Source organism: Myripristis murdjan, chromosome 19 (genome assembly GCF_902150065.1).
Source record: "Myripristis murdjan chromosome 19, fMyrMur1.1, whole genome shotgun sequence".
Taxonomy (NCBI): Eukaryota; Metazoa; Chordata; class Actinopteri; order Holocentriformes; family Holocentridae; genus Myripristis; species Myripristis murdjan.
In genome coordinates this window covers 9,723,260-9,738,273 of record NC_043998.1, presented here as the reverse complement: position 1 = coordinate 9,738,273, position 15,014 = coordinate 9,723,260, and the positions used below count along the sequence as shown (strand labels likewise).

The following is a 15,014-nucleotide window of genomic DNA, read 5'->3' as shown; positions in this document are numbered from 1 at the left end:
AATTTATAATTAATCTAGGGCCACTACATAGCTTGATTAATAGCTGTAGATTTAGGATGATACAATAGTGGAGTGTTCATCTGAATCCTGGCTGAAAAAAAAAAAAAAAAAAAAAAAAATACTCTTAACAGATACTAGTACTTCCGCTTGGTTAACACTAGAGGGAACCAAATAGCTGCCAATCGACATATTCCCCCAGATTAATCACTTTATAGTATGTGTATGTCTATCAAGGTAGAGATCTTTGTCGCAAACTCATTCCAAAGTGTTAGATGTCTCAGAATACAGCAAGGTAGTGAAAGGATGTCCAGGGTTATGATGTTATTACTGCTCTGTTTGTTCTCTCGGTTGCTTTTACCTGATTGGGTATGGGCCAAAAAGCATTTTTTCCTCTGTGTACCAGCTCCCCTCCCCCTAAAGTAAAAGCGTTTTTTGCCACTGGTGCCGCAGTTCCTCTCAAGACTTTAATTGGAAGTCAGTCGTACTTGAACGTGTCCCCAGATAGAAGTGCGCACTGCTCTACAGCCTGGACGCTTATAGCAGGGATGCGGACTGCACACCAGCGGACCAACCAAGGACACAGCTTTTCCATTAAGTGAGGTTCTTTTATATATGTATTGGTATGAACTGCTTTTATATATTTCGCGTGGATGTTAAGACGTGAATTAAAAAAGTTGGCACTTGCCGGGGACAGCTGCAGGGGTCAATAAGCTCCTTTGCGTAAATGCCAGAGTCGAAACATGTATTGCGCAGAATCTCCACTCACTTGCGAGTGATTTACAAGGAGAGAGACGCATCTCCATCTCACAGGATGCGAGCGGTGTGTTAAATGTTATTGCATTGTTTTTTGGGTAGGGGTGCCAAACTTGCGCAAAAGGGGTAGCCTATCTGATTAGAGACAAGTATTGATTATGTCGGCGATACGGAGGAAATTTGGCGAGGACTACCAGGTGGTGAACACTAACCGGGGCATGACTTTTTCTGCGCCGGTGAAGAGAAAGAGACAGCGCTTTGTGGAGAAGAACGGCCGCTGCAACGTCCAGCACGGTAACCTTGGCGGGGAGACCAGCCGGTACATCTCTGATCTCTTCACCACGCTGGTGGACCTCAAGTGGCGCTGGAACCTACTCATCTTCATCCTCACCTACACAGTTGCATGGCTGGTTATGGCTTCAATGTGGTGGGTTATCGCCTACATCCGTGGTGACCTGAGCCACGGCGGCCACGACTCGTCCTACACCCCGTGCGTCGCCAACGTGTACAACTTTCCCTCCGCGTTCCTGTTCTTCATTGAGACGGAGGCGACCATCGGCTACGGCTATCGCTACATCACGGAGAAGTGCCCCGAGGGGATCATCTTGTTCCTCTTCCAGTCGCTGCTGGGTTCCATCGTGGACGCCTTTCTCATCGGCTGCATGTTCATCAAGATGTCGCAGCCGAAGAAGCGCGCAGAGACGCTGATGTTCAGCCAGGACGCGGTCATCTCGCAGCGGGACGGGAAGTTGTGCCTCATGTTCCGAGTGGGGAACCTGCGGAACAGCCACATGGTGTCCGCGCAGATCAGGTGCAAGCTCATCAAGGTAGGCTACAGGTAACAGTTAAGGTGCACAAAACATGTCCAAATTAAAAAAAAAAAAAAAAAAAAAAAAACACCGAGGCGCAGTGGAAATAGGCTGAAAACTGTTTGCTTCGTGCCCCATTTCAACACTTTTCATACCATCAAGGCTGAAATAAGATCCAGTCCCGTTCAGCATGACACAAGATTAATTGACATTCACTTTAATGTGTTCTGAAATTACCCATTATGCTTTATGAGTGCTTTCCAACTCATGCATTGGATTGCCATTCATCTCCAGAATTGACTGCATCCCTTAAGGGCCACAAGATGAATTTTCACAGAGGCTGCTGTATTTGCCTGAGGTTCCAAAATAAGATGTATTTTAATGAGTGCCCATTTTACATTAACCCCCCCTTGCACGAATTACACTTTGCCAGTTATGGACTCTGCCGTGGACACAGTCTCTCACAGTAAACTTGCTATGTGTCTGTCTCTTTTTCCTTCACTCCCTCTTCATTTTGATATGCTGAGTCTGTTCTCTGGTACACTGGGGGTCATTGTCCCTCCAGTCAGCAGAACGGCAGTCAGCGGGCCATATATCCAACATCAGCCTCTGCATCAACTGTCTGTAGATGAGATGTATGGCCCCCCGGGGGACAGTAGGTGGGGAACCGGGCTTATTGACTAAAAGATGTATTGAACCAATTCTCCTTGTATACTTAATCAGTCACCATGAAGTGTTGACTGGATTATCTATGGCCACTCTTGCATAAAGACAAAAGTGCCACTAATCTGGATTACTGAGATTTTAAAAAGAAGTGTATTCTGGTCTCAATATGGTCGCTTCAGCAACGAGGATGAAAGGTGAGCTGAGACAGCTGCTGTGTTGGCCTGGCTATGATAAAAGGGAACAGGAGCACACTTTGTTGTGGAAGGCGCAGCATTTGCCATATGAGCCGCTGTAATTTCCAAAATGCATCTGTTTGTTTTATTATCAGTGGAAAGCAATGTCTGACTCCTCCTCACAATATGTGTTCTGTGTAGAATCCATGACCTACAACTGGAGCAACACTTTGACATTCATCATACTAAGCACAATAAATAGTAAATGATTTTTTTTGTCAACATTTTTGCCAGCCACAGCTCTGCATTGGCTCACTAGCAGGCATCTTTTATACATGAAATCTTCTTTTCTAGAGTCCAAACACTTGCGAATGTCTAAAGGACAGCCGTGCTTTGTTGTGACAGGCTAGAAGTGGTTTTGTCCACTTTGCTGAGTAGCGTGACGATCTCAAGTGACAGTTTATGACATAAACCTTTAGGGAAGAGTCTTCAGGGTACAAGCAAGGGTGGGGAAACACCAGAAAGCTTCCAGTATAAGATGATATCATTAATCCTGTGCCACAAGACAATATTATTAATGTTTTGTGTTGTAGAAAGTATTATGGTTTTTATCCTGGCATATAATATAATTTACTGAGTATTAAATATCACTTTGATTTGACACCTTTCATTTGACCACTGCATAAAGATGAAATAGCATCCCTTAGAGTAATAGCAGTTGAAATCGGTTATAAAAAAAAAAAAAAAAAAAAAAAAAAAAGCCAGTAACTAAGTGCTTTCATTTATGCTGTATTCCTGAGGACCTTTAAAAAAATGTTCTGGTTTTGCACTAAAAGCCTTGATATGCAAAGAAATCTCTTTGCACCAGTGTGTCAATACAGCACCAGAGGGAATTAATGCAGTGAAAAAGTATGCAGCACTACTGAATGCTCCAAAGGACATTTATTCTCTTTTTCAGTGTAATGTTTTGAGCTGAAAGACTGAACACAGTATTTTCTGGTTTTCTGCCCTTGCAGAAGATGGATAAAGTAGCATTCCCTCCACTGCATATAGTAACCACTGTGTTGCACAACATATCCCGCCATCTTCAGCAGGAGATAGTACTGAAGTTATTTTTAGTTCTGTTATTTGCAGAAGAATGAAAACTTAATGGGAGAATATAGTGATAGCAATAGAATATGCCATTTCCTGGTATATTCTACTGTAGAACACTTTGTTACAGGACAGATTCTTGTTGAGAGGGGAATTGTTAGCTGAATTCAAATTATGTTCTATTTTTTGACACCTGAAGGCCCCAAGGAACAGAGTGACAACAAGTAGTGTGAGAGACAGATTTGTGCCTATTCAGCTCTAGTCATAACGTTCAAAGTGGAACAAAGTGCAGCCACTGCTGCAATACTAACGCAGGGCAGGTGCAGGAATGGGAACCAACACGATGCTACATTGCAAAAAGATCTTTATCATAGCAAGTCTTGCATTTAATTCTAAAGCCTTTGTCTTAAAACAAGAAATCTGAACCTGCCTGGAGGGTAAGATAATTACCCCCAGCAACACATGTAATGTTTGTTAGAAAGATATCTCAGAAGGTAACTAATGGATTTGGATTAAATGAGGTGGACAGATAGTCCTTGGCTAAAGGATATTGATTACATTTTGGAGATGATCCGGATTTTGGATATCTGAGATTAGATGATTATCCTTTCCCGTTTGTAGCCATTCTGCTGTGTTCAAGTACCGGATTGGAAAGGCCCACATCTGGGACTTCCACATCAGTTGCTCAACTGTATTGTTTTCACATACTCTTGAATCAGAAAATCAACCCCAAAAAGTAAATGATAATCTAACATAAACAATTACAAAAGCTGCAGCTTTTCAATTTGGTGGAAGTTTGAGCTCTATCAAGTGCCTTCTATAGTTTTAGTCACCTCCAATGTAATTCAATTTATCAAGCATGTTGGAACAAATAGACTGAGCTGCTTCTTAAGATATGGGAACTTTTGCTGAGAAAATTCTCAAAATAAATGAACCCAAATCAGAAAAAAAAGAAAATGAAAGCTCAAAGCTCATTTGCTGATATTTGAGATAATTGGCATTTTTAATTTTTATTTAGGATTAAAAGTCCTGTTAAGATGGATCATGTATGCAGTATTCCACTGCAGGATTAGTATAGAATAAATGCAAAGTGGAGGGCTTCTTCCATGGCTATGAATTTGTAACTTTCTTTTATGGTAACAGTATTGCCAGCAAAATGACAGTGATGATTTTACAGCACACATTTCAGTGCAACTGTGGTGACAGGCTGCACAGTGAAAGTAGCAATAAAGCACAGTAGATTGACTCTACATCACTCTCCAGTATTCCACTTTAACTGTGGAAGCCATGTCATGACTGGTATTGAGGTAACACACATCTCAAGGTCACTATCAGATGGGCTGCCAACAGGGCTGACAAGAGAAATGAGGCATGTTGCAGTAAATCCTAATCATGCAGCCGTGTAAAAGCACTGCAACATGACAACTGCAGTCATTTGTCAGCGATACTCATGGACAGAGCTCGACCGATATACCTGTTGGCTGATATTATCAGCTGATATTGGCCTTTCACAAATACTGTATATCGTTATATAACAGTATCAGCATATATTTTGTGTGATATGTGCTGATATGAAAAAAAGATGCATTGGCTAATTTAGAAATAAATATTTGATCCTTTGACTTAATTAAAGTTTAATAAAGCATGATAGATAGATAGATAGATAGATAGACAAAAAATAGACATCTCTATAGAGATAGATAAACAGATATAGAGAGATTTAGATATTGTTATATGTGTGGTTATATGTGTTTTTATTTGTAGTTATTTATAATTCTCAAATTCCTAGTGAAGTTGACATCAGTGCACTGATGCCATATTGGACAATAAAGTTTGTTATTGTTAAACTGTAAAATATCTGTCTCCATTACCTATCTTTGTCAGAAGTCTTTGTTAACAATATTTGAGGAATCACTGCAAAAAAATGTGTTTATGTGTGTTTATGCATGTATTGGCAGATATATCAATATTGGATTTTTTTTTTTACTCCCTAATATGGGTATTGGCATTGGCCCCAAAAATCCAGTATCGGTTGGGCTCTACTTATGGGTAATAAATTCCTGTGGGACTTGGATACCTGTGCCAACAGTTAAGGTTCATCACATTAATGGTGAGCTCACATATTGTTTACAATACAGTATAATGACTGTGCTGGAGAGCTGCCTGAATGTTTGCATGCTTAATGAAATAATATGTGAGCAAACCTCAACACGGTTATTTGGTTAGTGATGAGCAAAAAATTGGAAAAAGGTAAAAACCCATGCACAAACCTGAAATTCACATCTCTGTACATTTTTTTCTTGGTGAAGTTTAAGGCATAATTTCTTCTCAAAGCAAAGTATAATTTCTGAAAAGCATGCAAATCATCAGACGTTTCACAGCATGATGTTATGCTGAAGTTAAAAAAAAAAAAAAAATCCTATTTAAACAGCATTGGAAAAGTAATCTCTCCCAATTAATCTCTGATATTTAGACCCTGATTTCACAAAGTGAAGACCCAGCTGCACCAGACCACAGATGTTTTCTCAACTTTTGGCACTGTATTATTATTTTTTTTTTTAGTGGGTACCATCCATCATATAAATATCTGTTCCATGTCTAAATGATTTTTGGGAAGCGTTGTGCACTGGGCAGCACTTGGCATAAAGGTTATGCAAAGACTGCACACGAAAAGCCATTAAACAGCAGCTTATAATGACATAACACTCAGACCAGAGAGCACTTGAAATTAGCAGTGAAGGCAGACCATTAGGGTGTCCATGTTCACTGACTTGCAAGTTCCTACTATGCAATTTTTGAATTTAATAAAAAAAATTGAATTATCAGAGGATGCCAAATTATGCCCTGGCATGGCTGTGTATTTCTCAATAACCACTGCGCATCCCTTTGAAAAGATAATTGTCCTTGATTGTCCAGTAGTGTTTATGTGGCTTTGATTTAGGAATCAACAGAATGCAGTGATGCAACAACCCATTCGCCATCGGCACAATATCATTTTTAAAACTGAGCATCATTTTTGCATCAGTTAGAATCCAGTTTCCTCGCAGTGCACTGGGGAAGCATCCTCATCACTAGGCAGGCAATAAAAGTGCTTGGACAGGAGGGAAAAGAAATGGTGCAGTGTGGCAAAATGGCAAGAACAAAAAAGATGGAGAGACAGCGAGAAAGACTGACAGCTGGGTGGTACTTGTCAGTGCCGACAGAAGCTTTTCTGAGCGAGGTGGGTGCATTGCAGGGGGTAATTGATAAGGGACAGCATTGGTGGGATAGGCAGGCAGAGATGCAGGCATTCAGCTAGACAGACAAGCATGTCAATGTGACTCGACACGTCTGCCATGGTCTAACTGTCAGACGAGAGAGGGAGAAGGAGGGATGTAAAGGGAAATGGGAACAGTTGAATTAGTTCTTGCGGCGCTGGTGAGAGATTGGGAACACAAGCTCAAACCTGATGGCCAGCTGGAACATTTAGTAGCGCACAGCTGAATTCAAACAGGAGCAGACGCACGGGCGTGTGCACACATGCAAGGACGCAAGCGTACACAGACGCACGCAAACGCTGTCACAGTGGAGGAAGTGAGTCACTGGGGAAGGGGCCTGCTTTCACTCAACCTGAATCTCAGGTGGCTTGGTAAATGAAGCATTCCCTCTATATCAGGTCCTCTTCCGAAGGCCATTAATTCCCCCCTTGTGGCACCAACTCTTTAGCATCAGTAATCCATCTGCCACCTTGTTGTAACATTCACTGTCAAGCAGGTTTTATCCTTCATTCATCGCGATAGAATTATTTTAAAATTACAGATTGAGACTAATGAGCAGCTTCAATGTCATTTCAAAATGTTTATCATGATGTTATTATTACTATTATTATTATTATTGTTATTGGGGTTTATATTAGTAGTCCTTAGGTAGAGATACAACAAAGGCACGGTCTTGCTGAAGCCTTTAATGTCCACAAAAACTTTAAGCCAATTACATAACCCCTGATTGATCATGAAGATGGTCTTGCGCCAGTGACGTGTGTTAATGCCGACTTTGAACATGGAAAACATTTTAGTACCCACTCAGTTTTTAGCAAATCTGGGTCAGTGTACGCGGTTACATCAAAATAACATCGATCTGCAAGTTTCTGCAGAACACAAGCAGGTGATACATGAAGAGACGGGTTATAGTGCTTATAGTTTGCAGTTAACTCTGGAATATGATGTTGCTGACTCTCAGATTTACTCTGGGGAATATTTTGCAGGAAGGTGTGTGATTTCTTGCAAGATTCTTCCCTTTGAAGCCAGAGAGGTTAAGGGAGAGACAAGCGGTGCGTTTCTCTGCAGTCGTTCTTGTCAGTGACTCCATTTGCTCTCAAATTAAGAATTTTTTCCTCGACTTTCTCTTCAGCCATCCACTTTCTCACTCTTCCCCACTTTGCTGCGAAACATCAGCCTTTATCCTAATCCCTCTTTCTTTCAGAGATTTATCTTGGCAATAAATGCGATTCACATGTGACACAGGCACTATATCCTCCCTGTCTGCATGTTCCGAGAGCAAAAATGACTTATATACGGCGTGATGGTTGACACGGCGTTCTGGCAGAGGGTGAAGGAAGCAGCTTTCCCTCACCGAGGCAAGCCAGGGATCTGTGGGCACAGACGTCTTCCTGTGAAATGTCACACCCTTCTGTCCTCAACATTACTGTGAATACAAATCACAGTCTGTTTGCCATCTGTGGGCCAAGTGGCTCCTCGCTCAAAGGGCCAGGGCACCCACCTTGCATACAAGTGAACACAGGGCAGCGGGCAGAACCATTTGTAGTGAGCTACTGCAGAAAGTAACTTAGACTGGGTAATGAATGTTATCTGTGGGGACGGAGGATTTTATTTGTTATTTTTAGCATTTTATTCAGTGGGATTTATGGAGATCAAAGAACAAGAGGCAAAGTCTAGACATGAGTTGCAGGGTTTTTTTTTTTTTTTTTTTTTTTTTTTATCTTTGGCCTATGGGGTTCTAAAACCATTTCACTATCTTCTGGGTGCAGGAAAGCCACTGGCTTCATTTCTTCTGTAATAACACTCCTTCCTTTGTGGATGATCTTCTCGTTTGCATATCGGATGGATTTAGAGGCATGCGATTGAAAGGAAAAGAGGATTTATAAGCTCTAAGTATCAAATTTGCTCCCCTTCCTTGAGTCTTCTCCATAATTGCATATTTTAATTTGATAGCAAATGGAGTATAATACTTTATCTCACTCTGGTGTGTTCCACTCAAAAAAACTTGCTGTCTCATTTGAAGTAAGAGCAAGCACCACTAGTGTCTTCTTTATAATCTAATGATACTTGTGTTGGAGGCCAGGCTAATGCAGAGAGTTTCAAAGCAGCCCTGATGTGCTGGGAACGAGGAGGCATCCACAGAGAAAATGGTTATCATAAAGTATTCCATATTACAAAAGATCCCAGTGCCTATCCTCTCTGTCAGAGATATGAGATTCGCACAGGGGAATTCGACAAATATGATGTAAAAACCAAGTGGAAGACCAAGCAGTCCTCCTGTGTTTGATTCAAGCTGCGTTTACATCCTTATGCTCAGCTCTAACAGGCAGGTATACCTCAGATATAGAGGTTTCGCTCCCACCGGGATCACACCAGCAAAAAATGTATGCACATATAAAACTGTAAGGCAAAATGGCACATATTATCCACCTGAAATAGCATACTGTCAGACTCTGATTTCTGTGTTTCACTTCATTTTTAAAAAAAAATAGCTTCAAAGGTCATATCATATGGCATCACATGCATACTCTATATCTGTAACACACCATTTAAAGGTACTGTGTATCATGTTCATATTGAGAGAAGCATGCAAACTCAAGATGCCATTGTTTTTTGGCTGTACCATCACATCAAAAAGAAAAGAGCTAGACGTCTTCAGCATCATTTTGTACATATTTGGGACATATTTAGTAGTTTTGGAAACCTTGGGATCTCTACTAGAATTTAAATAAATAAATAAATAAATAAATAAATAAATAAAGATTGGCCATACAGCAATGACAAACACACTAGTGGGAGCAGCATAGTTAAACAGGCCAAAGTAACAGTAAAATGTATCTTCATGCCAGAATATTGACTTATTTAACAATAAATGCCTTTTCATGCTCGTGTGTTTGTTTTTCTATATGACAATCAAATTACCTCTACTTTCAGGAAGCAAGAGGCTCTCAAAATGCTGCTTCATTTTAACTTTGACATATCAACAGTCATGTGTCCTGTTAAAATGTTGTGAAACAAGACTCTGATGGTCCAGTGGCCTTTCTATCGGAGTACCTGGGTTCAAGTCCCTTCGTTGGCAAACATCTGCCCTGTTAGTGTCTTTGAGCATGATTTATATTGCAGATGTGAAACCTCTGATCACAATAGGTGTTGTCATGTTTTTGTGCTAACTTTTTTTTTTTTTTTAAGTTAAACTTCCATTTCAATCCATTCAAAGACCCCTGCGTCTCCCTGCACCCCGTTTTGGGAACCACTGCTATAGCTGACAATTAGCTCTGCAAGTTAATAGAGAATTATCCTACAGGGATCAATCTAGTGTCACATAAACTGATCTCTGTCAGCTGCTCTGGGCCAGAGTGTTGGCTAAATGCCTGAAATGTAAATGTAAAATGTCCTGATCATTTGTGTTTCCAGTCTCGTCAGACCCCAGAGGGGGAGTTCCTGCCCCTGGACCAGTGTGAGCTGGATGTGGGCTTTGGGACAGGGGCCGATCAGCTCTTCTTAGTGTCGCCCCTCACCATCTGTCATGAGATCAACACCAAGAGCCCGTTCTTCGATCTGTCGCAGCGCTCCCTCATGAACGAGCAGTTTGAGATCGTTGTCATCCTAGAGGGCATTGTGGAAACCACAGGTTAGAGCAGATTTTTTTTTAGGACATTTAAAAAAAAAATGTAACTTTGAATAGGCTTTCCCCCCTCATCTGTCTTTTCAGTACCATTTAGCCCTTAGCCTAGTACAAAAAGTACAAATATTTAACAGAATATTTAATTTCATGGTCTTTAAATATTCAATAGCACAAGCTCTTCTCTGTCTCGATCGCTTTTTCCAGTACCTCTGTCTTTCTTCCTCCAAGCACTTCTTCACATTAATTTCTGAACCCCATTTCTCTGTCCATCTTTTTTGAATAGCCTACTTTCTACTATTTTTTCTCTGCAATTTTGCTTCCATCTTTTATTCCTCTCCCCTTTATATATTTCTTGTCCTCTTGTTCCCCTTTTCTTTTGATAATTTTTTTTGCTAAATCACTGTCTCTCACCCTCTGATTTTTCCTCGAACCTTCTGTGTCTATTCTAGGTATGACATGCCAGGCGCGGACATCTTACACCGAGGATGAAGTGCTGTGGGGCCATCGCTTCCTTCCTGTCATGTCCCTGGAAGAGGGTTTCTTCAGAGTTGACTACTCTCAGTTCCACAACACCTTTGAGGTCCCAACACCTCCATACAGTGTCAAAGAACAGGAGGAGAAGTCCTCCCTGAATTCGCCCAACCCTCTGCCCGCTGCACCCACCCCCAACTCCCCTCCGCTGGGTAACGGTGGCCGAGGAGGCCGCAGGGAAAGGCTGCTGTCAGCGGACTGCGCAGACCATATAGAAGACCAGGGACACAGGCTGCCCAGCAAACTCCAGCGCATGAGCTCCACCAAAGAGGAGCACTTCCGCAGGGTGCTGAGGTCTGGGACAGCCTTGCCCGGGGAGAAGGCCTCCAGCACGGGAGACCTGCCGCTGAGCATCCAGAGGTTGAGATCCAGCTCTATCCCTGCTGCGAGGCAAGCGCAGCCTGAGGAGCAGGTCCAGCTGCTGGCCCTGGACGGAGATCCTGAGGAGGAGGAGGTGGAGAAACACAGACTGCCATCAGCTCTTAGCCTCATTGCTGCCCCAACCCCGACCTCAGTACAGATCCCGTTGGCAGGGGGTCGGCCAGAGGACAACCTGCCCCCCAAACTGCGTAGAATGAATGCAGACCGTTGACTTTTGGACTAAAAAAAAAAAAAAAAAAAACTCTGAGAATGAAATCAGGCTTGGTTGGCATTGCAGGTGTTCAGCAAGTAATGGAGACTACTGTGATATCAATTTTGGTCTTTTTTTTCTACAAATTTTATCAAATATTTTACATTTACTTATTGGCTTTGTACTAAGTTGTCCATTCCCGTAAATAGAAGGACAACGTCAATAAGCCATCCGTCCGCTCATGCTGTGAGTCATTTTTGAAAGATCACCATCTGTGCCCCCAACTGACTTCTGACACTTTTACCCTTGTGTTCACTTATCTCTGCTCTAGAACTGCATCAGAAACTGTCTTACTAACTCACATGACAACACTTTTTAAATTAATAAAGCACCAAAGTGGCAATCACAAATAGGATGTATGCACTGGAAAAAAAAAAACAAAAAAAAACACAAAAGACCTGTGAGCAAGTGGTTGACAAAGGATTATTCCCTTTATCTTTAAAAGTGGTGTGTGAAACCCTAATGATTTCAAATCATTAGGAAAATCCTACTGCATAAGTTCACCTTAAGTGAGATGTTGATTAATTAATTAAGATTAATTACTTAATTAATTTAAAGTTGATTGGAATGTTTATTTGAGTTTTTTTGCCTACTACTGTATACTTGTAACTATTTTTACTTCTTGGTGCAGTACTTGCATTGGTCTGCTGTGAACGGGGATGAACAAATGTAATCACTGATAAGTTTGGACTGCCAACTTTCTTTCATCATGAATTGATTTCTCAAAATTTGAGACAAATGTTTTGGATTGCAGGAATACTGACATCAGGGGATGTATATAGTGTATTAATGCTATTTCAGGCATAAAAAAAATACTTCATATTACACAGCAAAATAATTTGTGAAAGCACAAGTATGTCTCTGTAAGTATATTATTTTTTTCGTTATGGTAAATGCTATATTGCTGAACTATCAGTTTCACAAGTCAGCAACTGCTGTATCATATATTTCTGTGCATCTTTAGTTGTGTATTTGCTCACGTAGCTTGCATTCAATGCCCAGCGGTAATTCAGCCTGCAGAATGCATCAGCACCAGCTCATATATAGCCACACATCATGGTGAAGTCATATCTATCAAATATTAACACCACAAAAATTGAGAGTGTGTTGTTTCCTTTTTTGAAACAGTGTGAAAGTTGAGAGGGGTAGAGCGCAGAGTGAAGGAAACTCTGGTGACATTTTATTCCACTTTATGGTTCCAGTAGCCGGGGTCTTGGCTGCTAAAACGTCTCAAGACATGCTTCCTGTACATCCTTGAAACCAAAGCCCTTTACTTTCACCTCAGGCTGTGGGCGTGGGTTAATTATTTTAGTTGTCCTGTAGCTGACATAAATCATGACAGTGTTTACCGCGCTGCTCGATGGCACTTAGTTCATTTGTCTTGATTGTGTCTATCGAGATGGAAGTACTCTGGAGTATTGCCTGGAGTGCGGAAGGCTATTTTCCAGCCATTACACATCAGAGGATGTCCAGACCAGATTAGTCATGCCTTTAAAGTATAGCATAAAACAGAAGTATGATTATGTAACTTGTTGACAGTACAAAATGACCTCTGCTTTGCTTAAAATGAACTTAAATGGATGATAGGGCAAAGAACAGAGCAGAGGCCATGCCTCAAACAGACACAATGCAGTGTAATAATGGATTCAGCCAGAAAAAACGTGTTGTTACTTTCTGTATCATCAAATTGTGCTTGAAAAATGGATTGGTTTTATTTTCAGTTCATCCACACTTCCTTGGTAGAATGCAGGTTGTTTCACATCCGTAAGACAAATTGAAAAATGCTGTTTGGCAAACCTGTGCAGAGGCTTCATGTAAATGAGCGTCTGTGGCGGAGATAGATGAGATGCATCCAAATTAAGTCAAAAAAGTGTAAATATGTCAAATAGAAATGTTTACATGATAAATTGGATAAAGTTGGAACATCAGGGTGCTTTTATGTAATTATTTCATGAACATCAGTTAAGTTGGCCAAACCAAAGCTGAAAAAGGACGGAAGGTCACAAAAATTAAAAGACAGAGCATAGCATACATAAATAATCAGAATGGCCAGTGTAAGTCTACTGAATAAAGATCATCCAATAGTGACACAGCGCCAGAACCTCTCCTGCAAAACAGTTTATAATTAAAATTGCCCATGGTAATGCCACCGGCTTTTGCTGACTGTTGTCCTGGAAAAATTGAATACATATGCAACAGTCTGCAATTATGTTGACAACAAAAAGTGTGGTTTTATCGCTCAAGACAAGCCGTCTATGTCTTCGGATACCAGAATACTAAAAATCAAAAGTGTGTGAGCAGTGTTTTCTTACTTGAAAAGAGTGCTAAAGCAGACATACATTCCAAAATAAGATTCACATGCTAACTCAATGATTTAGACAGCTCAGGCAGGAATCTGGAAGGGACCAGCTCTTTCACAGCTAGAAGAGAACCAAGGATTTTTATGTAATCAAGAGACAAAACCCAGGGCTGTTCCATTTACATGGGCTGGAGAACATTATAATGGACTCACTAGAGATGAAGTGTGTGGACTCTAGAGCCAAATGAGCTATATTTCATTCTAGCACCAACATTTATGAGGTACAACATGTGTCTGCATCCATATAAAATCACAGGAGTACAGTTTAAGTGTTCACAAAGTCCATTTCTTACATCAGCATCAGATTTAGTCTCTTTATGACCGGATGAATCAGTTTTTTCCACCTCTGGAGGAGGCTTACTCATAGAATCTTAACTAAACCACTCACTATAATAGGATTAATGTATATTTCTTGTGTTTTACAATCAAATTTGCTTTCTATAGTTGCTATGCTTGGTTCATTTGTTAAAGAACGTCCAGCTGAATCAAGTCAGGTGAAACTTGCATCAGGATGTGACCATAGAAGACGGTGTGTGTGCAATGCGTGACTCTGTGGCTTCTTTAAGTCAGCATGTTTGTCTTTGTGCATAAGGGAACAGACTGTGATGCTCTTAGGAGGAGCACAGTGATCAGTTCACACACCCACATTGACCAGATGCTCATCCATAGTCAATGAGCACGAAAAAATTTCACTCCTCTAACCCACCGCCCCATTAGTTTTGCGAGCGAGACGGTGTTGTGAATCAAGAGATTATCTGGCATGTGAGGCTGCAGCCACGTTGGGTTTAGCCACTCGGCGCACACATGCAGTCATCTACAGGAAATCTGCAGCAATGAATAAATTAGCCAACGTTGCTTTTAAACTGAGATGGGAAGCTGGTCTCAGAGGACTGATGAAGCGACCATCAAATGATTACAAAGGGTCGGGTGTGAGTTTCCACCACTCACCAGGCAATTTCTCCCTGGCCAAATGCACAGTGCTTACTGTCTTGATGTGTCCACAAAGTTCATTTTCAAACTGTTTAAAACCACTGCAGAGTGAAAAAAGTAATACATTTCTTTCAATAGGGAATATATAGGCAATTTAAATACAAGAACTTCCAAGAGAAGACATTTTC

At 41.0% G+C, this 15,014-nt stretch overlaps 1 protein-coding gene across 2 annotated transcripts; it reads left to right on the top strand.

Moving 5' to 3' along the window:
* The first annotated feature begins 678 nt into the window (after window positions 1-678).
* LOC115377774 (G protein-activated inward rectifier potassium channel 1-like) lies at window positions 679-12,045 on the top strand. 2 transcript variants are annotated; one of them, XM_030077782.1, is made up of 4 exons: window positions 679-1,564; window positions 5,849-5,873; window positions 10,174-10,381; window positions 10,825-12,045. In XM_030077782.1, exons 1-4 carry the CDS (start codon window positions 912-914, stop codon window positions 11,496-11,498), a joined length of 1,560 nt encoding a protein of 519 aa, XP_029933642.1. In that variant the 5' UTR covers window positions 679-911; the 3' UTR covers window positions 11,499-12,045. The 2 variants fall into 2 exon arrangements, with proteins under 2 accessions (XP_029933642.1, XP_029933641.1); XM_030077781.1 differs by lacking the exon at window positions 5,849-5,873 and having other exon boundaries at window positions 679-1,580; window positions 10,165-10,381.
* Window positions 12,046-15,014: the final 2,969 nt, after the last annotated feature.